This window comes from Cyclopterus lumpus, chromosome 12 (assembly GCF_009769545.1).
Source record: "Cyclopterus lumpus isolate fCycLum1 chromosome 12, fCycLum1.pri, whole genome shotgun sequence".
NCBI lineage: Eukaryota > Metazoa > Chordata > Actinopteri > Perciformes > Cyclopteridae > Cyclopterus > Cyclopterus lumpus.
Window position 1 is genome coordinate 1,822,149 of NC_046977.1, and position 27,320 is coordinate 1,849,468.

At 45.8% G+C, this 27,320-nt stretch overlaps 1 protein-coding gene and 1 long non-coding RNA gene across 7 annotated transcripts; both read left to right on the plus strand.

Moving 5' to 3' along the window:
- Nucleotides 1-3,614: 3,614 nt before the first annotated feature.
- LOC117740148 lies at nucleotides 3,615-9,161 on the plus strand. 6 transcript variants are annotated; one of them, XR_004610557.1, is made up of 6 exons: nucleotides 3,615-3,849; nucleotides 4,586-4,657; nucleotides 4,735-4,830; nucleotides 5,810-5,907; nucleotides 6,256-6,438; nucleotides 8,739-9,161. It is a non-coding gene; the product is annotated as an uncharacterized LOC117740148 (long non-coding RNA). The 6 variants fall into 6 exon arrangements; XR_004610562.1 differs by having other exon boundaries at nucleotides 4,744-4,830; XR_004610559.1 differs by lacking the exon at nucleotides 3,615-3,849 and adding an exon at nucleotides 4,436-4,512.
- Nucleotides 9,162-10,981: 1,820 nt separating this feature from the next.
- On the plus strand, nucleotides 10,982-25,960 carry LOC117740142 (protein NLRC3-like; the record flags this gene model as incomplete). Its single annotated transcript, XM_034546350.1, is given in 15 exon segments — nucleotides 10,982-11,065; nucleotides 12,123-12,538; nucleotides 14,076-14,198; nucleotides 14,299-14,409; nucleotides 14,492-14,635; nucleotides 14,718-14,849; nucleotides 14,981-15,035; nucleotides 16,023-16,251; nucleotides 16,331-18,134; nucleotides 18,218-18,423; nucleotides 20,883-21,027; nucleotides 22,134-22,307; nucleotides 23,328-23,501; nucleotides 24,602-24,775; nucleotides 25,792-25,960. Coding segments are annotated over 13 exon segments (3,606 nt in total), but the record flags the coding sequence as incomplete, so codon positions are not given.
- Between the last annotated feature and the right edge of the window lie 1,360 nt (nucleotides 25,961-27,320).

Sequence of the window (27,320 nt, forward strand, 5' to 3'; positions counted from 1 at the left end):
CTCCATCACTCCCATCACTCCATCACTCCCATCACTCCATCACTCCCATCACTCCCATCACTCCCATCACTCCCATCACTCCCATCACACCCATCACTCCATCACTCCCATCACTCCATCACTCCCATCACTACCATCACTCCCATCACTCCCATCACACCCATCACACCCATCACTCCCATCACACCCATCACTCCCATCACACCCATCACTCCATCACTCCCATCACACCCATCACTCCCATCACTCCATCACTCCCATCACACCCATCACTCCCATCACACCCATCACTCCCATCACACCCATCACACCCATCACTCCCATCACTCCATCACTCCCATCACTCCCATCACACCCATCACACCCATCACACCCATCACACCCATCACTCCCATCACACCCATCACTCCATCACTCCCATCACACCCATCACACCCATCACTCCCATCACACCCATCACTCCCATCACTCCATCACTCCATCACTCCCATCACTCCCATCACACCCATCACACCCATCACACCCATCACACCCATCACTCCCATCACTCCATCACTCCCATCACACCCATCACTCCCATCACTCCATCACTCCATCACTCCCATCACTCCCATCACACCCATCACACCCATCACACCCATCACACCCATCACTCCCATCACTCCCATCACACCCATCACTCCATCACTCCCATCACTCCCATCACACCCATCACTCCCATCACTCCCATCACACCCATCACTCCCATCACTCCCATCACACCCATCACTCCCACTCCTCTGTCACTGTTAAATGTGCGGACTACTGTCCTGACAACTGAATTATAACGTATTATGAATATAACAGCCAGCCCTGTAATTTTCACATTTATTATTTGTAAAAAATACAGTTTGTCACTGTTAAATGTACAATTCACTGGGCTCTTGACGTAAATATACTGGGAGATAAATTTAAAAGCCAACACTGTAATTTTCGCATTCATTATTTGTAAAAAATACAGTTTGTCACTGTTAAATGTACGATTCACTGGGCTCTTGACGTAAATATACTGGGAGATAAATTTAAAACACTGTAATTTTTGCATTTATTCTTTGTAAAAAATAAATGTTGTCACTGTTTCAACACAAACACAAACACAAATGTAACCAACAAACAATACAAAACAATAAATTATATTTGCAAACTCTTGGTGGAGGTAATCGTGCATATGATGGGTGCCCCGTACATAAGTTCTCCTTGTTTTGCATGTACACATGACATGTACAGTTTCACCGTTTAAGATTCCTTCAAACCACACTTTCTCTTGATTTGACCGACATACAGAGAAAGACAGTGAGAGAGACTGACAGACAAACAGACAGGCAGAGAGACAGACAGGCAGAGACAGACAGAGAGACAAGCACAAACGAGCACTACATGTTTTGAATCACCTACAGTCAAATTCACAAGACACCCTCCATTTTAAAGGCCTCCAAAGCCAAGAGCTGAACCCAGAAAAGAGTCCTGAGGAAAGTACCGTCAATTGTAACGGTGAACGTGAGGCCTTTGGCGAATAAGACCAACGAACTCGGCGCGCTGTAAAGTCTGAGGGGCTTCCGTACGTGTAGCCTCATGCGTTACGCGGACTTTCCGGATCACAGTGCGTCGATGCCCGGCTTCAGGCCTGTTCGGGCGGACAGAGACGCTATACAGAGCGGTAAGAGGAGAGGTGGCGGGATTGAAGTGTATGTGAACAAGAGGTGGTGCAATCCCGACCATGTGTGTGTGTGTGAAGGAGCCCCAACATTGAACTGTTAGCCGTGGGGATGCGTCTGTGTTATTTGCCTAGCGAGTTCACGTCCGCCATTATTGTCGCTGTTTAAGTGCCACCATCAACCTCTACAACCTGAGCCTGAGACAGGAGGAAATCCCGGTGCTGTGGAAGACGTCGTGCCTGGTTCCTGTTCCAAAGAAGTCAACTGCATCTGACCTCAAGGACTTCCGACCAGTTGCCCTCACATCCCATGTGATGAAGGTGCTGGAGAGGCTGGTCTTGGTTCACCCTCTGCAGTTTTCTTATGAGCCTTGTGTGGGAGTGGACGACGCCATCATCTACCTGCTGCAACAAGCTCAGTCGCACCTGGATGGAACCGGTGGCTCTGTGAGAATCACTTTCTTAGACTTCTCCAGTGCATTCAACACCATCCAACCACTGCTGCTGATTGAGAAGCTGCGGGTTGTGGGGTTCAACGCGTCCACTGTCTCCTGCATCACTGACTACCTCACAGGTTGACCACAGTATGTCCGACTGGGCCGTGTGCTGGCTGTCAGTGATGTTGGAGCCCCACAGGGAACTGTTCTGTCTCCCTTCCTGTTCACCCTGTACACCAGTGACTTCCAGTACAGCTCGGGGTCATGCCATCTGCAGAAGTACTCTGATGACTCTGCAGTGGTCGGGTGTATTAAGGATGGACAGGAGGAGGAGTACAGGGCAGAAACGGATGACTTTGTGGAGCGGGCCGGTAGAAATCACCTGCTTCTGAACGTGGCCAAGACCAGACAGATGGTGGTAGACTTCAGGAGGAAGACGACGGCTCCACAACCGCTGAGAGTTCTGGGAGAGGATGTGAACATGGTGGAGGAGGATGTGGACATGGAGAAGGAGGATGTGGACATGGTGGAGGAGTAGGTGGACATGGTGGAGGAGTAGGTGGACATGGTGGAGCAGGATGTGGACATGGTGGAGGAGGATGTGGACATGGAGAAGGAGGATGTGGACATGGTGGAGGAGTAGGTGGACATGGTGGAGCAGGATGTGGACATGGTGGAGGAGTACAGGTTCCTGGGTGTCTCCATCGACAACAGACTGAACTGGAAGGCCAACATCAATGCTGTGTACAAGAAGGGGATGAGTCAACTCTTTTTCTTGAGGAAACTTTGATCCTTCGATGCGGGCAGCAAGATGTTGGAGATGTTCTACCAGTCTGTTGGACCAGTGCTCTGAGATGTTGGAGATGTTCTACCAGTCTGTTGTGGCCAGTGCTCTGGACTTCTCGATAGTCTGCTGGGGGAGCAGCATTGGAGCCGGAGACACTAACAGACTCACTAAACTGGAGAGGAAGGCCCGCTCCATCATTGGCTGCAAACAGGACTATAAGGAACAGGTGGTGGAGAGGAGGATACTGAAGAAATTATTGTCCATATTGGATAACCCGGACCACCCTCTCCACCTACTGCAGGGACAGCGGAGCACATTCTCCAACAGACTGCTTCAGCGCCGCTGGAATGTTCTCCTGTATCTGGAATGTTCTCCTGTATCTGGAATGTTCTCCCGTAACTACAGGAGAACATTCCAGATACAGGAGAACATTTCCTGCCAACTGCTTTTAGACTTTATAATAATCACCTCTGGCCAGATCCTCCTCAAATTGAACAACATCAATAAACCTTGCACCGCTTTCACTTTATATGCACTTAGATACACTGTATATAATTACATTTTTATTTATTTTGTTCATTTCCTTTATTATTTTAATTCTTAAATGTAATATGTACTGCCCTGCTATTTTATTGTATTGTATTGTATTGTATTGTAAACTAAGATCTACTAGAGAAGGAAACACAGCACAGAGACAGACAGACCGTCAAGCAGACAGACACAGAGATCAAAGGAGAGAGGACCAGGTGGCGGTGATCAAACCAACAACAATACAAACAAAAACAACAACATCGGAGGTTGAACTGTTGAACCCATTTTAGCGCCACTTCTCCGGACTTTGTGCAGCTACAGCACGTCTTCTTCAGTGATTCTCGAGACGCCATTGAAGGATCGACAGCCGGACCGCTGGGAACATGACGTCTCTTCTTGAGGTAAGAATGCCAACATAATGCATTAGTCAGAGTAAAAGCTGTTGAACGGTCGACGTTAGTGACACCTTCTATGTGAGGTTAACCTCTCCTTAAGGGGTTGAGCTAACCTTATGTTAGCTAGCGGTTAGCTACATGAGGCATGGTTGTCTGCTGTTCTGTGTCGCCTTGGACGTCAAGAGTAAGTTAACTTAGCTGTCTAATACTTGAGTGTGTTCACGTTTCTTTAACATCGTCGATGTAACGGAGGTTATAGGTTTCTGTGTTGAACGAGCTAACATTAGCTTACTTTACCACAGGTTAGCTAAGGCAATGTTTAGTTAAAGCTAGCGTTATAGGTTAGGTTAATTAACGTTACTGTGGACACCGAGGGGTGCGACAAACTTCATCTAATAACCACGTTTTTATTGAAGTGCTTTGACGCCGGTCCCAAGCAGACATGTGTAACGTTAGATATGGAGCTTTAAAACTCATTTATACCGGAGCGTCACGTGGACAGCAGTCCGGACAGTCACGTTAACAGACGTGTCTGTCCGGACATGTTCAGACATGTCTGTTAACCTGGCTGTCCGGACTGCTGTTCACGTGACCGCTTACAACTGCGCTGTGGAGTTATATGAACGCCAGTGTGAAGACACAAAACAGCTAACAGCTCAATGTTTAAATGTATGTACAGATAATTAAGAATACTTACTTTTATCTTGTAAAATGTAATTAATTTGCTCCTGCCACCTGTCAGACATTGTTATCCAACTTGGTTGTGGACTTGGATGGGAACAACTTTCTGACCTTAATGACACCCAGGAAAACGGTGAGATTCTAATCCATTTAAATGCCAAAAGCAAGCAGTTTTTGTTTTTAAAGATGTTTATTTTATTCGTGTTGGAGAGGGAGAAGCGCCCCAGTGGAGCGAGAGGGGATGATCTGCAGCAAAGGGACCACCGGAAATCAAACCTTGGCCGCTACGATAACAACATGTGGCACGTGAGTGGGAATTTAGCCTTTTTATTTTCATTTACAACCGTTGCATTGAAAAGAGTAAAAGTTGATAATTGAGATGATTTTGTTTTTTACCGAAGAGGATGCATGTCCTCTGTTAGGTTGTAGTGGATTTTATATATATTTGCACATGTAGATAAGAGAAGTGTATGTTTTAAATTAATACATAAAGAAAGATATGATAATTAATTTGGGATATTATGAGGAATATTCTGGAGGAATGTATTATGAAACATAAGAGAGGATCACTGTTTTATTATTCTGTTTTAATGACAAATGTAATGATTAACTGTATGATGCATGAGAATGAATGAATGTTTTATTGTTTAGACAATAGTTAAAATGGATGCCGATTGAAACCTAATGTGTTGCTTTTATTCTGAAGGCAGGATAATAGGGTTTTATTGTGAAGGGGAACTTCCTGTCCTTGACCGGAAGAGTGAGCTTTGACCCCGCTAGTTTATCAATTGGCTTAGCGAACAGAACTGCGGCATCCTTTGAACTGACCAATGGAACTAACCTTTAGGTGTGAATTCACTTGCATGACCATACTAACGACCGAGCATTTGTTCTGGGGATACATGGTTCTACTGGTCTGGAGACAAGGTTCTACTGGTCTGGAGACATGGTTCTACTCGTCTGGAGACATGGTTCTACTGGTCTGGAGACATGGTTCTACTGGTCTGGGGACATGGTTCTACTGGTCTGGAGACATGGTTCTACTGGTCTGGAGACTCGAGACAGCCCCGGTTTGTGGCTCCCTGGGAGCTGCAGTCCGTCTGTGGAGAGTTCCTCCTTTCTGGCCCCACGATCGTGAACGCTACATGAGTATTATCTTTGCCATTAAATATTGTTAAACTTTAACTCATTGAATCCTGAATTTCCTGCGGCCACGGGACCCGGAGCTTTGAACACGAATCTTACACCTCCCCTCGTCCTTTATTCCCTTACTCTTTCTTTTTAGGTGTGATTACGACTACCAGCATGGACCTCATCACCTTCTTTGTTGTTCTTCTAGTCTACCCCATGAATGGATACAAGTTTTGTCAAGGATACACAGTGGTAAGTTTTAGTAAAGTTCAGTGTGTTTGTTAATTTAACAGAAAGCTTTAGGCTCATCTATTTTTGTAAGCACTCTGTCCATTTCATGTTCAAACAGTGTATGCATGTTACATAACTTTGACTTAACATATGGCTAATTTTATTATATATTTTACATTTTTGATATACTATACTATCGACTGGCATTTTTATGAAAATATTTTATTCTACTCTTTTTTTTTTTTCAACATTTTGTACATTTCTTATTTTATTGTTAGAACCACTTTGTAACAGTGTAAGTGATATTTAAAGTTATATTATTGTTGTTACTGTTAATCTTCTCTATTTTGTCTTTTTTCTGGCTGAGAGAATCATGTCAGCCCACAGTGGACAACCGATTAACTTGTGAATCTTCAAGCAGTAATGATGACAACACCTGCCTTAAGTTCCAGTTTCCTGAACATCATGCCATGTCTGCTTGAGATTCTGTCCCACCTGTCTTCAGTCTGGACCCAATGACTCAGACACCAGTCTTGTCAAGGCTAAATTTAGGTAAGCGGTGGTATAGTTCAGTGTAGCAAATGATGGGTGCAAGCACAACTCAAACTTCACTCAATGGATCATCCTCGGGTCCATGGCCCAAGCCAACTGCTCGTGCAAACATAGAAGATAGAAGGTTTGAACTGATATCCCCCTTAAATTTCATTCCACGTATAGCAGTAACATTTAATTAATTCTAGGGCATATCCTCATGTGTATCTTTCCCAAAATCCACCTTTTACATTACATGTCATTTAGCTGACGCTTTTATCCAAAGCGACTTACAATAAGTGCATTAAACCATGAGTCCAAACTCAGAACAACAAGAATCAAGCAAGTACAATTTCTTCAATAAAGTTAAACTACAAAGTGCTATCAGTAAGAGACATTTAAGTGTTACTAAAGTGCTACTACGGCGCTACCTTCCCTATTCAAGGTATAGTATAGGAAAAGGCTCTCCCACACACGACCTGACTATTAACTTCAACAACTCAGTGCTGGCTCCGACTCTTGACTGCCAGGAACCTCTGTGTGACACTCGACAGTCAACTCTCTCTGACTGCCGACATTACCACAATAACACGCTCCTGTAGGTTCATGCTGTACAACATCAGGAGAATACGACCTCTTCTCACTCAGAAGGCGGCACAGGTTCTGGTCCAGGCTCTGGTCATCTCACGCCTAGACTATTGCAACTCCCTCCTGGCAGGTCTACCTGCTAATGCCATTCGACCTCTACAGCTCATCCAGAATGCAGCTGCTCGACTGGTCTTCAACCTCCCGAAATTTACCCACAATCCTCCGCGACCTTCACTGGTTACCGGTGGCCGCCCGCATCCGCTTCAAAACATTGGTACTTACGTACCGTGCTATGAACAGATCGGGTCCGGTCTACATCCAGGACATGGTCAAACTGTACACCCCAGCTCGTTCACTTTGCTCGGCTTCTGCCAATCGGCTTGTAGCTCCTTCACTTCGAGCTAAACACTCAACAAAATCACGACTGTTTGCTGTGCTGGCTCCTCATTGACATCAGGACAGCAGAAAGTCTCTACATCTTCTGTCGCAAACTAAAAACACATCTTTTTCGACTTTACCTTGAATAGGGAAGGTAGAGCCGTAGTAGCACTCTAGTAGCACTTAAATGTCCCTTACCGATAGCACTTTGTAGTTTGGCACTTTAGTAGCACTTAAATGGCACTTACGGATAGTACTCTGTAGTTTAGTTTAACGTTATTGAAGAAATTGTACTTGCTTGATTCTTGTTGTTCTGAGTTTGGACTCATGGTTTAATGCACTTATTGTAAGTCGCTTTGGATAAAAGCGTCAGCTAAATGACATGTAATGTAATGTAGTCGAAAAATATGTGTTTTTTAGTTTGCGACGGAAGATGTAGAGACTTTCTGCTGTCCTGATGTCAATGGGGAGCTCGTTCCACCAACGAGGAGCCAGCACAGCAAACAGTCGTGACTTCGTAGAGTGTTTAGCTCGAAGTGAAGGAGCTACGAGCCGATTGGCAGAAGCCGAGCCAAGTGAACGAGGTGGGGTGTGAGGTTAGACCATGTCCTGGGTGTGAGGTTAGACCATGTCCTGGATGTAGACCGGACCCGATCTGTTCGCAGCACGGTACGCAAGTACCAATGTTTTGAAGCGGATGCGGGCGGCCACCGGTAACCAGTGAAGGTCGCGGAGTAGTGTGGGTAAATTTCGGGAGGTTGAAGACCAGTCGAGCAGCTGCATTCTGGATGAGCTGTAGCGGTCGAATGGCATTAGCAGGTAGACCTGAAGGAGGGAGTTACAGTAGTCTAGCCGTGAGATGACCAGAGCCTGGACCAGAACCTGTGCCGAGTGAGAAGAGGTCGTATTCTCCTGATGTTGTACAGCATGTACCTACAGGAGCGTAGGTTTGCAACTTTTTCTTTGCACACAGGTGTTCCGTACTATTAATTTAATGGTAAATGAAGGAGGGCATTGTTTGCCATCGGACTGGGTCTCCTCATTGACAAAAATCAAACTGAATGGCGGAGGCAGATATATTAGCTATTATACACTGAGTATTTCAGTTATTCAAATCCACAACAGGATACAGACTACTGTAATCTATATTTAACACATTGTGATAATGCTGTTATGCTAAAATGTGTCCTTATTTAACATTCAACCTGACTTATTCATTTTGAATAACTATAAAGGTGACTTTATCATTGGAGCTCAGTTTAACACCACAAGGCAGTGAATGTTCATCTGTTTAGGCATCATGCTCAAGCACTGCATCAATCTAACTTTGCCTTTGCTTCGTTTTTTGGCTGCAGAGAGGATCACCTGATGGTCCACATACGAGTCTTCAAGCGGAACTTCCTGAACTTTCTGTCCGGGAGACTATACCATGTTGGGTGCCCTCTTCAGTCAAGTCTGGACTCAGCGACTCATTGCTCTTGATGAACTCAGGGCAAGTGTCTAATCTTTTCATGTTTATTCATGGGTTATCCTTCATGTCCACATACTGTTTCTTCAAGATCTCCACAATGCTTTGTGAGTATACAGTACATGTTATTGGATCAGTTCAACCTGTTTTTTCACAGAGAATGTTAGTTTCTTAAGGTTTATCAACGATGGTTTGTATCTTGATTTACAAAAGGTGTTATTTGATATCCATCCATCCATCCATTATCACCCGCTTATCCGGGGTCGGGTCGCGGTATCAGCAGGTTCAGCAGGCCGACCCAGGCTTCCCTCTCACCCGCAACACTTTCCAGCTCATTCTGGGGGATCCCGAGGCGTTCCAAGGCCAGCCGGGAGATATAATCCCTCCAGCGTGTCCTCGGTCTTCCCCGGGGCCTCCTACCAGTTGGACGTGCCCGGAAAACCTCTAATGGGCTTTGAACAAGGTCCACTCGGATTCCATGTCCCCAGCCTCGCTCGGGATTTGTGAGAAATTCTTCCGGAGGTGGGAGTTGAAGACCTCCCGGACAGGATCCTCTGCCAGACGTTCCCAGTTCACCCTCACTACACGTTTGGGCTTGCCAGGTCTCTCTAGCCGACTCCCCCGCCATCTGATCCAACTCACCACCAGGTGGTGATCAGTTGACAGCTCTGCTCCTCTCTTCACCCGAGTGTCCAAGACATACGGCCGCAGATCAGATGATACGACTACATTGATCTCCGGCCTAAGGTGTTCTGGTACCAGGTACACTTATGAGCCACCTTATGTTCGAACATGGTGTTCGTTATGGACAAACTGTGGCTAGCACAGAAGTCCAACAACCAAACACCATTCGGGTTCAGATTGGGCAAGCCATTCCTCCCAATCACGCCCTGCCAGGTTTCTCTGTCATTGCCCACGTGAGCGTTGAAGTCTCCCAGGAGAACTATGGAGTTGGCAGGCGGCGCCCTTTCCAGGACCCCTCCCACCGACTCCAAGAAGGCCGGATACTCCGAAATGCTGTTTGGCGCATAAGCACAAACAACAGTCAGAGCCTTACTCCCCGTAGGTGCAGGGAGGCGACCCTCTCGTTCCCCGGGGAAAACTCCAACACAGCCGACAGTTGTTCTGCACACAAATGTGAACCCTCGCGATGACGCCGCAAGGAAAGGTGAAGGGTCGCCGGGCGTCGTCCTCTGTGCGCATGCACGGAGCAAATGTCGTCATAATTCATGCAACGAGTGTTGTGGTATCTCGGTCTGGTGGACCAGAGGGCTGCACCGTGGAGCCGTGTGCAAAACAAACCATGAAACTTGTGTTGTTGCAGCGCACAAAGAGCCTGGAAATAAACGCGTACTTCCACCTCAATGCACCTCACGTAGATTTGCAGGAGGTCATCTCCCAGTTGGCGTCTCCTGTTTTGAAGGCTTTGGCTGGAATGCATCGCGTGGAGTTTAAGTTCCTCGTCGCTAACGGGCTGCGCTTTCCCCGCTGACGGCTGCACCTGAACACTGACCTGCGTGTCCGGACGGCAGCTGCTCTCGGAGTTGGTTTAACCTGCAGTCTTTGTACAACGTGCAGCAGCAGCACAGCTCTTTTCAAGGTGTCGGTGTCGGCTCGGCAGGAGGCCCCGTTGGACTTTACCAACGGGGCCTCCCGCTGAGCCGTCTGAAGGTTTTTGGAGCACATGAAGCAACTTGAGGTCAAATTTAAAAAAACTGTCTGGTTGCACACGAGTCGTTTATGACACCTGGGAGCGTGAAGTGTTGAAGTTCACTTGAAGTGTGTTTCTGGAGGATCGTAAAACGTGTTCTCACTGACTGGTGAGCTGGACTTCAGCCAGTGGACTTTCATGGCCTGTCAACTCAAAAACTCATTTTGTTTTTTTCATTTTCGCCCTCTGGTGGCCGAGTTTGTTATCGCGTATGAGATTTTAATTCATGTTTATGCTTTTTGATACCATTAAGGGGGGATTCAATGAATTTTGATGCAACCAATGGGGAATTTAACCGGTTTTGATGCTCTGACACCCACGGATGCCCCGATGATGCCGACCTTTACCCAGACAACAGTGCCTGACCCCTGGATGTTTTAGACCCAAACAGAGGAGACACCCACATGCACCGAAGATGCCGACCTTTTCCCAGGGTGCACAGCCTTACCTCGGGATGGGAGACGGTTTTGGCAATTGACAACGAGAGGTACCTCAAAGAACAGGTGAGCAGATGACCTTTTGACTTAGAATGTCTGTAATTGGATAAACTAAATTGAGTTGTCAACAGCAAAATAAGCCTCTGCCCATGATTTAGAAATAGTCTGAAATTCTCTGATTACACGTAAAAAAAAATAAAAAAAAGCACATATTTCCACTGGGGGAAAGAGAATAGGTGTCCACTTGTAGGGATATTTTTTTTACGGGTAGGAATGTTTACGGTTAGGGATTTAGGTAAAAGAATAAAGAGTTTAAATAGGACTTGGGGACGCTCGACGGGGCTATCCACGTCTACTCGTAGTCGGTTGAAATCTGTGTTGATGTCGATACTCCGGTAACGGACCGTTAAGGACAGTCAGTTTAGTTTATTACCGTGGAAGGCGGGGAAGGACACAGGTTTATTATTTAGTATTTTCAATACACTGTGCGGGTGGGTTTTGTAGATCTTGGTGAGTTTAATGAGACCTGTAAAAAGAGTGTATCAGGACACGAAAGTGTGCGGAGAATTGCTCGGAAGAAGGTTCTCGACCAGACTACATCTCTGTGGGACATTAAAAGGGGAATAAAAGGGATAATCATAGAGATGGTACTACATGGTAAGGAGAAATAAAACAATATTTGTGGACTGGTGTTAGAAACCCCAGCGATCGAGCGCTGTTTCTCTCTGTATGTTCTATTGTCCTGGACAGTGTTGTTACCGGACAGTGTCCCACGTCGTAATCCCTCCCGATGTCTCGAGTCGTCTCTTCTTATGTCCTTCAGTCGTGCAATCCCCCCTCTCGTCCTCACCCAGTTGCTCAATTAGCTCATTCCTTATCATAGTTCAACACACACACACATCTCGACCTCCACAGAATACACTCCTCGTTGCAATAAGAGGAACCTGATTACTTCTTTTTGAACAAAGAGTATTTAGCAAAGTTTAAGGGTTTCAGCTGGAAGGCCGATTCTCCCAGTTGCTCAGTGACATCACTCTTTGTCACAGTTAACACACACACACATTTTTAACTCAACGATTACACTCTTTGCTATAATAAGAGGAACTTGATTTACTTCCTATAGAGTATTTGAGCAAAGTTGAAGGATTTCAGCTGAAGGGCTGATTCTTCTTCATGCCCAGACCAGAGCAGAGCGTCCCTGCAATGAGGACCAGAGGCTCGAGCTGGTGGACCATCACGGATAAAACAGCAGCTTGTGAATGTTTGAGTGCATAAGGGAAGTTTGGGTGTGCTGAACAAGTTAAAACACACCCATTATGATTCACTTGTGACTATCTACACCTGTTGACTGGTTCTGACGTCACACAGTTTGATTTTGGACTTCGACTCTGAAGAGATTGGGGCGTGACGGCGTCCTCAGATCACATGCACACTCACAACAGGACTGACAGGAAGACATGAGGAGCTTCTTCTCTCCAGAGGTTCCTCCACATATGAAGGTGAACGTGTCTGTAAACTGACCTGAGCTCAGTTCAGCAGGTGAGAATCCGACCAGAGGAATCTGGACATGTTTGATCATCAGGATCACTTTGATCACTTTGTGTTCTTTCTCTCTTTAACTGGACGGTAGAAATAGTTCCCGATCTCTTAGAGATTGAGAGCTGTAATATGCTGGTGTAACCCATCGTATAAGGCTCAATGGAAAATTTTGAAGAGAAAATAACCTTTACCCCCATACAGGCAATTCTAGCTGATAACAACCTATAAAAGCCACATCAATACTACTGATAACACATGGGTGCAGTGGACTCTTGAAGTATGGTAAACCATTATCAGAGAACACAAATTATAGGGAGATATTGTAACACCGAAATGGTGTGCATATGGTTCTGACTTTACACAAAATAAATTGGATACTAGATGTAGGGATTGGACAGCGAAAGGAATAACATTCATATGCAACAGAAACTCAACAGAAACTCTTAAAGAGAAGCACTCACTAGAAATACACGACTTCTATCAATACTTGCAGATGCGACACTATGTGAATACGAAGATGGTAAATATGACAGAGAGTACATATCTGATAGAACTGTTTAGAAAAGCATTTAACTGAGATATAGACAGTAAAATCACTTCAGGTATATATAAATGTCTGTTGAATTTTAAAACACATTCAACCTCTTATATTAAAACAAAATGGGAGAAGGAGGGAGGAATAACTATATCTGAGGAAGAATGGACAGTCATGTGTAAAGTTCAATGGAAGTGTACCAGCTCTCAGACATAGAGAGAGTTTGGGTCGAAAAATGGGATACAGTATTTTATTTCACCCTCTTAGAAACCCTCCTGTTTGCTGGAGAGGATGTGAAAATCAAAATGCAAACCATCCATCCATTATCAGCCTGAAATTCACAGACAGGACCGGTGATAAAGGGCAGCCCTGGCGGAGGCCGACACCCACCGGGAACTTGTCTCACTTAATGCTGAGAATACGAACACAGCTCTGACTGCAGGCGTACAGAGACCGGATGGCCCGTTGCAATGAGTCCGGTACCCAATACTCCTGCAGCACCCCCTCAAAAAACCCTGAGGGACCCGGTCGAAAGCCTTCTTCAAGTCTAGATAGCACATGTAGACTGGTTGGGCAAACTCCAAGGGCCCCTCCAGTAGTCTTGCGAGGGTAAAGAGCTGGTCGGACGGAATCCGCACTGTTCGTCTTGAATCTGAGGTTCGACAAACGGTCGGAGCCTCCTCTCCTGGAGCATAAGCAGTAGTGTGTGATACTCCGATAGTTCGAGCACACTCTCCGGTCCCCCTTTTAGAAAATGGGAACCACCACCCCGGTCTTCCAGTCCATGGGCGCTGTTCCCGACCTCCATGCAACATTGAAAAGGCGTGTCAGCCAAGACAGCCCAACAATTTCCAGAGCCTTCAGCATCTCAGGGCGGATCTCATCCAACCCCGACGCCTTGCCACCAAAACCGTGACTCAAAGTTTGTCAGAACCGGTTTGACAGCTTTTGTTGCAGTGTGTGTGTCCTGTGACATTTCCAGTGTTGTAGTGATGACAGCAGGTGTTTGTGTTTGTGTGAAGGTGTGGACTCTGCTATGCATCAGTGGGAGGACAGAGAGGAGGGAGTCCCTCCCTCTAAAGCCACTCTGTGTGGGGAACATGACAGCCAGACCAAAGCTCAGAGGTGAGACCAGGACCACTAACAGGCCAGGACTCTTCTCCATGTCACATCACTCCTCCATCATTATTCACCCTCTAAGCTCTGTGTGTGTTGTGTTGAACAGACCAGACTCTCCTGGACCTGGACCTGGACCTGGACCCAGCTGTGTGTCCATGAAGAGTGACCGGTCTATGAGAAACCCTTTAACATTCAAAGATGGACTTCAGTCTGTTAGGTAAGCTTTTACAACCAAAAGAAACAAAATCTGTCAGAATTTTACTGAACATGTGTATTTATCAGCACTGTGTTTCTGTCAGGATCCATCAGCAGAGAGTTGACTCTCCTGGACCTGGACCTGGACCTGGACCGGGACCTGGACCTGGACCCAGCTGTGTGTCCATGAAGAGTGACCAGTCTATGGGAACCCCTTTAACATTCAACGATGGACTTCATTCTGTTAGGTAAGCTTTTACAACCAAAAGAAACAAAATCTGTCAGAATTTTACTGAACATGTGTATTTATCAGCACTGTGTTTCTGTCAGGATCCATCAGCAGAGAGTTGACTCTCCTGGACCTGGACCTGGACCTGGACCCAGTTGTGTGTCCATGAAGAGTGACCAGTCTATGGGAACCCCTTTAACATTCAAAGATGGACTTCAGTCTGTTGAACTAAGGTGAGTTTTCATGAGGCTACTGTGTTTCTATCAGGATCCATCAACAGAGATCAGACTCTCCTTTACCTTTGATTTCAGGATTCCTTAACACAGAACATAATATACAACTTGTACTTTTGTTTTCTTCAAAGAGTTCAGCAACAGAGATCCCAAGTGATCCCAAGAGACCTGGACCCCATATTTAAGGTGTGTGAGTCAGAGACTGTATGAAACATAGAGATGGTCAAAGAGTTGATGGAGCTTAGACGGGCAGGTGAAGCTGTCAATCAAAGGGGCCACGCCCACTATGTCTAACTTTCAGGCATAATATATGAATGGCTGAGTTGTATATCTGTGGGGATTAACTCACTTTTGGAGATTTTGTGTGTGCACTGACTAGCTAATCACCGCCACAGTGCACAGCGCTCATACAGGAGGACCAATGACAACGCCGTCCTGACTGCGTCGTCATGGAAGCGTAACGCCCATCTTCAAGTACCCCGAGGTTAAAACTTTGCTCTGTAAGCACTATGCTGTCGAGGATAGCTCTGTTCATGCTTATAGCACCGTTAGCTGCTAGCTCAGACATCTCAGCGGCTAGCAGCTAACGGTGCTAACAGTGTGCAGGAAGGTACCCACCCGGCTGTTTGGGGGCCAATCACACGTCACATTAAATCAAGGAAAGCTTGCAAGCACAAAAAGGACGGATCTCAGGTATCGTTTGATTGGAGAAGTTTCGATACTACTTGGTTCTGGGTTGTTTCGGGATTCCCGGCCCTAACTCGATGAGACATTGATTAAAACTAAATTCCTACACAAGCCTTATGTATTAAACCTCCTCTGACCTCTGATGTCAACATTTAGACACTCAAGACATTATGGTCTTTCAATTGAAGATGGAGAATTATGCTTGTTTTTGGTTGTCAGTTGGTAGTATTAGATATAGATTTACAATAATATTTCCCCGAATGCATTGATAATCTTCATTAACACAATGTTGACAGATTAGGTAGTAAAACACTTTTGAAAAAGCAATAATAACACAATACTAATACAATACAAACTTTTACAGTTTTGATGTAACATGAAAGCTAGAAGCTGAAATTCAGGAGATATTACAAAGCTTTGAACCAACCTCAATACACCAGTTTAAATAATAAAAAATGTAAATATAATTTTATTGTTTGGTTCCAGCTGCTTGAGAAGAACATTGTCAGCTTCATGAAGAGCGAGCTGAAGAAGATGCAAAAAGTCCTCAGTCCAGATTACCCAGAAGGCTCTGCGGGTCAGAAGGAAGATGAGGAGGTGTTGGACGGTGAGGAAGAAGAGCAGATGAGGAGCAGCGGGGAAGCATTTCTGAAGATCACACTAAACCTCTTGAGAAGAATGAAGCAGGAGGAGCTGGCTGACTGTCTGCAGAGCAGTAAGAGGATTTAAAAGACTTTACAATTAAACAGAAGACCACCACTCACTAATTTCATTTTTGATTTTTGTCATTCCAGAAACCAGTGCTGCAGTGTGCCAACATGAACTCAAGTCTAACCTGAAGAAGAAGTTCCAGTGTGTGTTTGAGGGGATCCCTAAAGCAGGGAACCCAACCCTCCTGAACCAGATCTACACAGAGCTCTACATCACAGAGGGAGGGACTGCAGAGGTCAATGAGGAGCACGAGGTCAGACAGATTGAAACAGCATCCAGGAAACCACACAGACCAGAAACCCCCATCGGACAAGAAGACCTCTTCAAAGCCTCGTCTGGAGGAGAGGAACCAATCAGAACAGTGATGACTAAGGGAGTGGCTGGCGTTGGGAAAACAGTCCTAACACAGAAGTTCACTCTGGACTGGGCTGAAGACAAAGCCAACCAGGACATCCAGTTCACGTTTCCTTTCACGTTCAGAGAGCTGAATGTGCTGAAAGAGAAGAAGTTCAGCTTGGTGGAACTCGTTCATCACTTCTTCACTGAAACCAAAGAAGCAGCAATCTGCAGGTTTGAAGAGTTCCCGGTTGTGTTCATCTTTGACGGTCTGGATGAGTGTCGACTTCCTCTGGACTTCCACAACAATGAGGTCCTGACTGATGTCACAGAGTCCACCTCAGTGGATGTGCTGCTCACAAACCTCTTCAGGGGGAACCTGCTTCCCTCTGCTCGCCTCTGGATAACCACACGACCTGCAGCAGCCAATCAGATCCCTCCTGACTGTGTTGGCTTGGTGACAGAGGTCAGAGGGTTCACTGACCCACAGAAGGAGGCCTACTTCAGGAAGAGGTTCAGAGATGAGGAGCAGGCCAGCAGGATCATCTCCCACATCAAGACCTCCCGAAGCCTCCACATCATGTGCCACATCCCAGTCTTCTGCTGGATCACGGCTACAGTTCTGGAGGACGTGTTGAAGACAACAGAGGGAGGAGAGCTGCCCAAGACCCTGACCGAGATGTACATCCACTTCCTGGTGGTTCAGTCCAAAGTGAAGAAGGTCAAGTTCGATGGAGGAGCTGAAACGGATCAACACTGGAGTCCAGAGACCAGGAAGATGACGGAGTCTCTGGGAAAACTGGCTTTTGATCAGCTGCAGAAAGGGAACCTGATCTTCTATGAATCCGACCTGACAGAGTGTGGCATCGATATCAGAGCAGCCTCAGTGTACTCAGGAGTGTTCACACAGATCTTCAGAGAGGAGAGAGGACTGTACCAGGATCAGGTGTTCTGCTTCGTCCATCTGAGTGTTCAGGAGTTTCTGGCTGCTCTTCATGTCCATCTGACCTTCAGCAAATCTGGTGTCAACCTGCTGGCAGAAGAACAAACAACCTCCCTTTGGTCTAAAGTCTTTAGATACAAACCTGAACCAATATATCTCTACCAGAGTGCTGTGGACAAGGCCTCACAGAGTCGAAATGGACACCTGGACTTGTTCCTCCGCTTCCTCCTGGGTCTTTCCCTGGAGACCAATCAGACCATTCTGCGAGGTCTGCTGCGACAGACAGGAAGTAGCTCACTGACCAATCAGAGAACAGCCCAGTACATCAAGAGGATGATCAGTGAGAATCATTCTCCAGAGAAAAGCATCAATCTGTTCCACTGTCTGAATGAACTGAATGATGGTTCTCTGGTGGAGGAGATCCAACAGTCCCTGAGATCAGGACGTCTCTCCACAGATGAACTGTCTCCTGCTCAGTGGTCAGCTCTGGTCTTCATCTTACTGTCATCAGGAAAAGATCTGGAGGTGTTTGACCTGAAGGAATACTCTGCTTCAGAAGAGGCTCTTCTGAGGCTGCTGCCGGTGGTCAAAGCCTCCAACAAAGCTGTGTACGGATACATTAACATTACTAAATGGGGTTGATGTTTTACTTTGAATATGTTGTTTGTATTAATCCCTGTTCCTCCCTTAGGCTGAGTGGCTGTAAACTCTCAGAGAGAAGCTGTGGAGCTCTGTCCTCAGTCCTCAGCTCCCAGTCCTCTAGTCTGAAAGACCTGGACCTGAGTTACAACATGCTGCAGGATTCAGGAGTGAAGCTTCTTTCTGCTGGACTGGAGAGTCCACACTGTGCACTTGAACATCTCAGGTCAGGATCAGCTGATTTACCACACAGATGATGTAGTGGTCTAAGTGTTGTGACGGTAAAAATATGTGTGATCTGTGGACTGGTTCAAGGGCAGAGCAACAGGGAGGATGTGGAGGTGGAGGAGGACAGATGACCGAAACCTGGCCTTCTTTGATGTCTGTCTTATTGAAACCAACTCACTCTCCTCTTTGTTCTCCTCAAAGAGACCTACACATATTTTTCTCTGTCGTCATTTGGGGGGCTATGAAGGAGGGACTGCATATGCTTTTATAAATCACGATGTAATACAATGTATGAACGAAGAGATTTCCGCAGCTCACTGAGATACGTGGCTGTTGAACTCTTTTCCAGCTTGCAAGTGTAGCCCTGTCTACAAATTAGCATTTAATTTAATTAGCATTCAGGAGGTAGTCAGTTTTCTACACACATTATAGATATAGATATACATAACCATAGATACGCATATAAATTAGAGTGAGCTTTACCGGTCAAAAGTTAGAGTTCAGTTAAATGAGCATAGTTTGGTTGAGTTCCACCAGTGTTTTCTAATTTGTTTTGGGAGAGTTATCTGTTTGTCATTGTTTTCTGATGTTGGCTGGGTGGTCCTTAGACCATCCGTCAATCCCGCCTCACTATCAGGTAGAGGGGCGGGACCTAAATGTAATAGAACTGTCAACTTATAGGGGACAGCAACAGCTGTTGCCCCCGCGGCGTGTGTTACGATGAGAACATCTGGTCATCTGGTCATGGCTGACTAATAGTTACCCGCGGGGCTGCCGTTATGTGATCTACCCAGGTAAAGACCAGTTGTTTGGTGTTTCTATATATTATGACTAACTGTTATATTGATAAACAATGTTACAATGTCAATACCACGTCTCAATGTGACGGAGGACTCCTGTGCTAACTTTAGTCCGTCCCAGATTGATCATCTTGTCGATAGTGCTACAGGCTCACTGAGAATGACACTAGACTCGATAGCCCCACTGAAGAAAAAGACAGTGAGGCAAAGGAGGTTTGCTCCCTGGTAGAACCCTCAGACCCGCGACTTAAAGCAAACTTCACGAAAGCTCCAAAGCATATGGCGTTCCACCAATCTGGAAGAATCACGCTTAGTTTGGCGAGATAGTCTTAAAACATATAAAAAGGCTCTCCGTAATGCAAGAGCAGCCTATTACTCATCAGTAATAGAGAAAAATAAGAACAACCCCAGGGTTCTCTTTAGCACTGTAGCCAGGCTGACAGAGAGTCACAGTTCTGTGGAGCCGTGTATTCCTATAGACCTCAGTAGTAATGACTTCATGAACTTCTTCAATGAAAAGATTTTAACTATTAGAGGCAAGATTGATGCTCTCTTGCCCTTAACTACTGCCGATCTGTCATCAAGAGGAGTGGCCTTGGAAACGGCTGTATGCCCTGTTGTATATTTGGATAGCTTTTCTCCCATTAACCTAGACCAATTGTCTTCAACGGTTTCTACTTCTAAACCGTCTACCTGTCTCTTAGACCCCATCCCAACGAGGCTGCTTAAAGACGTGTTGCCTTTAATTGGCACCTCTCTGCTGGATATTGTTAATGTGTCATTGCTAACAGGCCATGTACCACATTCCTTCAAAGTAGCTGTAATTAAACCTCTCCTGAAGAAGCCCACTCTTAATCCAGAGGTGTTGGCTAACTACAGACCGATCTCTAACCTTCCCTTCCTCTCTAAGATCCTTGAGAAAGTAGTCGCAAATCAGTTGTGTGACTTTCTACATCAGAATAGTTTATTTGAGGAGTTTCAGTCAGGATTTAGAAAAGACCACAGCACAGAGACAGCACTGGTGAAAATTACAAATGACGTCCTAATTGCATCAGATAAAGGACTCATCTCCGTACTGGTATTATTAGACCTTAGTGCTGATAAAGGACTCATCTCTGTACTGGTCTTGTTAGACCTTAGTGCTGATAAAGGACTCATCTCCGTACTGGTATTATTAGACCTTAGTGCTGATAAAGGACTCATCTCTGTACTGGTCTTGTTAGACCTTAGTGCTGATAAAGGACTCATCTCTGTACTGGTATTATTAGACCTTAGTGCTGATAAAGGACTCATCTCTGTACTGGTCTTGTTAGACCTTAGTGCTGATAAAGGACTCATCTCTGTACTGGTCTTGTTAGACCTTAGTGCTGCGTTCGACACCATTGATCATGACATCCTATTACAGAGACTGGATCAGTCGATTGGCATTTCAGGTACCGCACTAAGTTGGTTTAAATCCTATTTATCAGATCGATATCAATTTGTTTTTGTAAACGATGAAGCCTCAATGACCACCAACGTTAATCACGGATGTCGTATGTGTACAGATTGTAAAGCCCTCTGAGGGGAGTTTGTAATTTGTGATATTGGGCTATACAAAATAAACTGAATTGAATTGAATTGAATATGATAAACTCTGTGTTGTTTTGTGTGTTTTCAGTCTGTCATGCTGTCAGATCTCAGATGAAGGCTGTTCTTCTCTGGGATCAGCTCTGAAGTCAAACCCCTCCAGTCTGAGAGAACTGGATCTGAGTGGAAACCAGCTGAAGGATTCAGGAGTGAAGCTGCTGAGTGGTTTTCTGGAGAGTCCACATTGTAGTCTGGAGACTCTGAGGTGGGTTCACTGTCTGCTGCTAGTGTAGCACCTTCATGTTTAATCAATAACTATCTGATTGGTCTACGTATTGAATGTCACTAAAAAGGACCCAAAGAGTATTGATGAGTATATTAAATATACTATACAGAGACGTGAGGTTCATGGCTGGTGAGGCAGATTTACAAACATCATTCCGATAGAGGAGCTAAACCACCATTCAATCAGCAGCTTGGACATTGACTCCTGGTTGTTTTTCATGTTTCATATCTGCAGTCATTACACACACACACACACACACACACACACACAGAGACACACACACACACAGACACACACACACAGAGACACACACACAGACACAGACACACACAGAGACACACACACACACACACACACACACACACACAGAGACACACACACACACACACAGACAGTCGGACACACTCACACACACACACAGAGACACACACACACAGACACACACACACAGTACATTTTTTATTCCACCGTGAGCGTGAGGGATTGCGCAATCTGAGGTGAAGCACAGCTTGTCGCTGCCTCTCCTCTCGGTTTGAACATTACATGCTCACCTTTTGTGATTTTGATTATGAAATGCTTGAAAAGATTGGAATCATACAGCAATTACATTTACAGCACAGATTAGTAGAGAAATATCAATATTGATTTGATTTGATCATTATTATTTCTTTGTACTTTTCATGATGTCAGGTGAGGCTCAGCCTCCTCTAACCGCACGTACCTGATACTATACTTGATGAATATTATAAATCAATTTAATCACACATAAAGAACCACACTTTTATTCATTTTGAATACTATAACTGTTAATTCAATATTATAATAATGTTGATACTATTTGTTTCATATTTCTGATCTGCTCTGAAGAATCTGGATCAATACTGATCAATACATTGTGTAACAGATGTCTAAAAGTTACAGATTGTTTCTGTCTTCTTTTCTTCTTCTTAGTGACATGATTTTAACAACATGTCTGTTTACAAAAGAAGATGAAAACAAAATGAAAGACACTCATGTTGATGATGTAAATAATGATTCATTGTGTATTATTATGATAAACTCTGTGTTGTTTTGTGTGTTTTCAGTCTGTCACACTGTCAGATCTCAGATGAAGGCTGTTCTTCTCTGGGATCAGCTCTGAAGTCAAACCCCTCCAGTCTGAGAAAACTGGATCTGAGCTGGAACCAGCTGCAGGATTCAGACTTGAAGCTGCTGAGTGGTTTTCTGGAGAGTCCACATTGTAGTCTGGAGACTCTGAGGTGGGTTCACTGTCTGCTGCTAGTGTAGCACCTTCATGTTTAATCAATAACTATCTGATTGGTCTACGTATTGATCATCACGTGTTACATTTCCTGGTCATATGTTCCACTTCACATCAGCTGCCTCGTTGTCTGCATGTCATCCTCTACAATCATGAAATGTACAACTGGTCTGGATTCATGCTGCTGGTGGACTACTGAACAGGTCTACTGGGCACAGAGCCAGGGGGCCAAGGGTCAGGGGGTCAAAGGGTCAGGGGGTCAAAGGGTTAGGGGGTCAAAGAGTCAGGGGGCCAAGGGTCAGGGGGTCAGGGGGTCAGGGGCCAAAGGGTCAGGGCCAAGGGTCAGGGGGTCAAAGGGTCAGGGGCCCAAAGGGTTAGGGGGCCAAGGGTCAGGGGCCAAAGGGTCAGGGTCAGGGGGGCAAAGGTTCAGGAGCCCAAAGGGTCAGAGGCCCAAAGGGTCAGAGGCCCAAAGGGTCCCCTGTGCTCTGTCTGCTGGACTTTTCCTCTGGTTGGCCACAATACACAGTGGTGTTTAAAGTACCCAAAACAATAGTAAAAGTAAAGACACCGTACTGGAAAAGGACTCCAGTCAAAGTGAAAGTCACCTATGAGAATACTACTGGAGTACAAGTCTTAAAGTATCTGATATTTACTGTACTTAAGTATCAAAAGTAATTTTCTGATATTAAATGTACTTAAGTATTGAAAGTAAATGCTGTTAATAAAAAGCAAAGGGTCAGAATTTTGAGAATTATGAAGATTATTCTTTTAAGTGCTGTGGCCACCATGACCAAGGACAACGAGTTGTTGAACATAATTGTGTTTATATGTTCAGCTTCACAGGTAGAGGTGTGTTCATCTTCACAGCTTCACAGGCTTCTTACAGACAGGATTTTAACAACATGTCTGTTTACAAAAGAAGAAGAAACCAACATGAAAGACACTCATGTTGATGATGTAAATAATGATTCATTGTGTATTAATATGATAAACTCTGTGTTGTTTTGTGTGTTTTCAGTCTGTCATGGTGTCAGATCTCAGATGAAGGCTGTTCTTCTCTGGGATCAGCTCTGAAGTCAAACCCCTCCAGTCTGAGAAAACTGGATCTGAGTTTCAACCAGCTGCAGGATTCAGAAGTGAAGCTGCTGAGTGGTTTTCTGGAGAGTCCACATTGTAGTCTGGAGACTCTGAGGTGGGTTCACTGTCTGCTGCTAGTGTAGCACCTTCATGTTTAATCAATAACTATCTGATTGGTCTACGTATTGATCATCACGTGTTACATTTCCTGGTCATATGTTCCACTTCACATCAGCTGCCTCGTTGTCTGCATGTCATCCTCTACAATCATGAAATGTACAACTGGTCTGGATTCATGCTGCTGGTGGACTACTGAACAGGGCTACTGGGCCAAGGGTCAGGGGGCCAAGGTTCAGGGGCCAAGGGTCAGGGGGCCAAAGGGTCAGGGGCCCAAAGGGTCAGGGGGTCAAAGGGTCAGGGGGCAAAGGGTCAGGGGCCAAAAGGTCAGGGGGCCAAAGGGTCAGGGGTCAAAGAGTCAGGGGGCAAAGGGTCAGGGGGTCAAAGGGTCAGGGGCCAAAGAGTCAGGGGTCAAAGGGTCAGGGGGCCAAGGGTCAGGGGCTCCAAGGGTCAGGGGGGCAAAGGGTCAGGGGCCCAAAGGGTCAAAGGGTCAGGGGTTTAAAGAGGCAGGGGCCAAAGGGTCAGGGGTCAAAGGGTCAGGGGCTCCAAGGGCCAGGAGCCCAAAGGGTTAGGGGGCCAAAGGGTCAGGGGGCCAAGGGTCAAAGAGTCAGGGGCCAAGGGTCAGGGGTCAAAGGGTCAGGGGCTCCAAGGGCCAGGAGCCCAAAGGGTCAGGGGCCAAAGGGTCAGGGGTCAAAGAGTCAGGGGGCCAAAGGGTCAGGGGCCAAAGGGCCAGGAGCCCAAAGGGTGAGGGGGCCAAAGGGTGAGGGGGGCAAAGGGTCAGGGGTCAAAGAGTCAGGGGGCCAAAGGGTGAGGGGGACAAAGGGTCAGGACATGACATCTATTCTTCTGTCCATCCGGGGAGAGGGATCCTCCTCTGTTGCTCTCCTGAAGGTTTCTTCCCTTTTTTCCCTGTCAAAGGTTATTTTTGGGGAGTTTTTCCTGATCCGATGTGAGGTCAAAGGTCAGGGATGTCGTATGTGTACAGATTGTAAAGCCCTCTGAGGGGAGTTTGTAATTTGTGATATTGGGCTATACAAAATAAACTGGATTGAATTGAATTGAATATGATAAACTCTGTGTTGTTTTGTGTGTTTTCAGTCTGTCACGCTGTCAGATCTCAGATGAAGGCTGTTCTTCTCTGGGATCAGCTCTGAAGTCAAACCCCTCCAGTCTGAGAAAACTGGATCTGAGTGGAAACCAGCTGCAGGATTCAGGAGTGAAGCTGCTGAGTGGTTTTCTGGAGAGTCCACATTGTAGTCTGGAGACTCTGAGGTGGGTTCACTGTCTGCTGCTAGTGTAGCACCTTCATGTTTAATCAATAACTATCTGATTGGTCTACGTATTGAATGTCACTCAAAAGGACACAAAGAGTATTGATGAGTATATTAAATATACTATACAGAGACGTGAGGTTCATGGCTGGTGAGGCAGATTTACAAACATCATTCCGATAGAGGAGCTAAACCACCATTCAATCAGCAGCTTGGACATTGACTCCTGGTTGTTTTTCATGTTTCATATCTGCAGTCTTTACACACACACACACACACACACGCACACACACACACACACACAGAGACACACACACACACAGACAGACGGACACACTCACACACACACACAGAGACACACACTCACACACACACACACACAGTACATTTTTTATTCCACCGTGAGCGTGAGGGATTGCGCAATCTGAGGTGAAGCACAGCTTGTCGCTGCCTCTCCTCTCGGTTTGAACATTACATGCTCACCTTTTGTGATTTTGATTATGAAATGCTTGAAAAGATTGGAATCATACAGAAATTACATTTACAGCACAGATTAGTAGAGAAATATCAATATTGATTTGATTTGATCATTATTATTTCTTTGTACTTTTCATGATGTCAGGTGAGGCTCAGCCTCCTCTAACCGCACGTACCTGATACTATACTTGATGAATATTATAAATCAATTTAATCACACATAAAGAACCACACTTTTATTCATTTTGAATACTATAACTGTTCATTCAATATTATAATAATGTTGATACTATTTGTTTCATATTTCTGATCTGCTCTGAAGAATCTGGATCAATACTGATCAATACATTGTGTAACAGATGTCTAAAAGTTACAGATTGTTTCTGTCTTCTTTTCTTCTTCTTAGTGACATGATTTTAACAACATGTCTGTTTACAAAAGAAGATGAAACCAACATGAAAGACACTCATGTTGATGATGTAAATAATGATTAATTGTGTATTAATATGATAAACTCTGTGTTGTTTTGTGTGTTTTCAGTCTGTCAGGCTGTCAGATCTCAGATGAAGGCTGTTCTTCTCTGGGATCAGCTCTGAAGTCAAACCCCTCCAGTCTGAGAAAACTGGATCTGAGCTGGAACCAGCTGCAGGATTCAGACTTGAAGCTGCTGAGTGGTTTTCTGGAGAGTCCACATTGTAGTCTGGAGACTCTGAGGTGGGTTCACTGTCTGCTGCTAGTGTAGCACCTTCATGTTTAATCAATAACTATCTGATTGGTCTACGTATTGATCATCACGTGTTACATTTCCTGGTCATATGTTCCACTTCACATCAGCTGCCTCGTTGTCTGCATGTCATCCTCTACAATCATGAAATGTACAACTGGTCTGGATTCATGCTGCTGGTGGACTACTGAAGAGGTCTACTGGGCACAGAGCCAGGGGGCCAAGGGTCAGGGGGCAAAGGGTCAGGGGCCAAAGGGTCAGGGGTCAGGGGGGCAAAGGGTCAGGGGGCAAAGGGTTAGGGGGTCAAAGAGTCAGGGCCAAGGGTCAGGGGGCAAAGGGTTAGGGGGCCAAAGGGTCAGGGGGTCAAAGAGTCAGGGTCAGGGGGGCAAAGGGTCAGGGGTCAAAGAGTCAGGGGGCCAAGGGTCAGGGGGGAAAGAGTCAGGGGGCCAAGGGTCAGGGGGCAAAGGGTCAGGGGTCAAAGAGTCAGGGGGCCAAGGGTCAGGGGTCAAAGGGTCAGGGGGCCAAGGGTCAGGGGGGAAAGGGTCAGGACATGACATCTATTCTTCTGTCCATCCGGGGAGAGGGATCCTCCTCTGTTGCTCTCCTGAAGGTTTCTTCACTTTTTTCCCTGTCAAAGGTTATTTTTGGGGAGTTTTTCCTGATCCGATGTGAGGTCAAAGGTCAGGGATGTCGTATGTCATGATATGATTCATTACTTTATTCATCCCCGTGGGGAAATTCAGTGAAGCAGCAGCAAACCTTGAGCAGGTCAAGAAAAGCCTTCCTTGAGGTCCCTGAACGCATCGCTCTCTCTCTTCCAGTAAGCGTATTGCATCACTTCCGGTTGCCAGCTTAGCAGCTCTCGATGTTTTCTTCTCCCCCTCCCGCTCCCTCTTGCTCAGAGTGTCTCATGTATAGCTATTCCTCTGCCTCTCTTAATGATAACGGTACATGCAACAAGTGTAGTTCATTTGCTGGTTGGAGGCAGTTCTAAGTGGGTTAGATGCACGGCTGCGCACCATCGAAGCTCAGACAGTTACGCTAGTTAGCTCGCCACCCCCCATAGCCGGCGCGGAGCCTTTAGCTTTAGCTTTAGCCTCAGTTAGCTGTCCCCCGGCAGCCCCCGAGCAGCCGGATGGCTGGGTGACTGTTCGAAGGGGTTTTAAGTCTAAACAGAAATCCACTGAGCACAGCCAACCTCTTCATGTTTCGAACCAGTTTTCCCCACTCAGCGACGCACCCGCTGAGAAACCCACTCTGGTTATAGGTAGCTCCATAGTCAGAAACGTGAAGATAGGGAAGCCAGGGACCAAAGTCATATGCATCCCGGGGGCCAGAGCGGGCG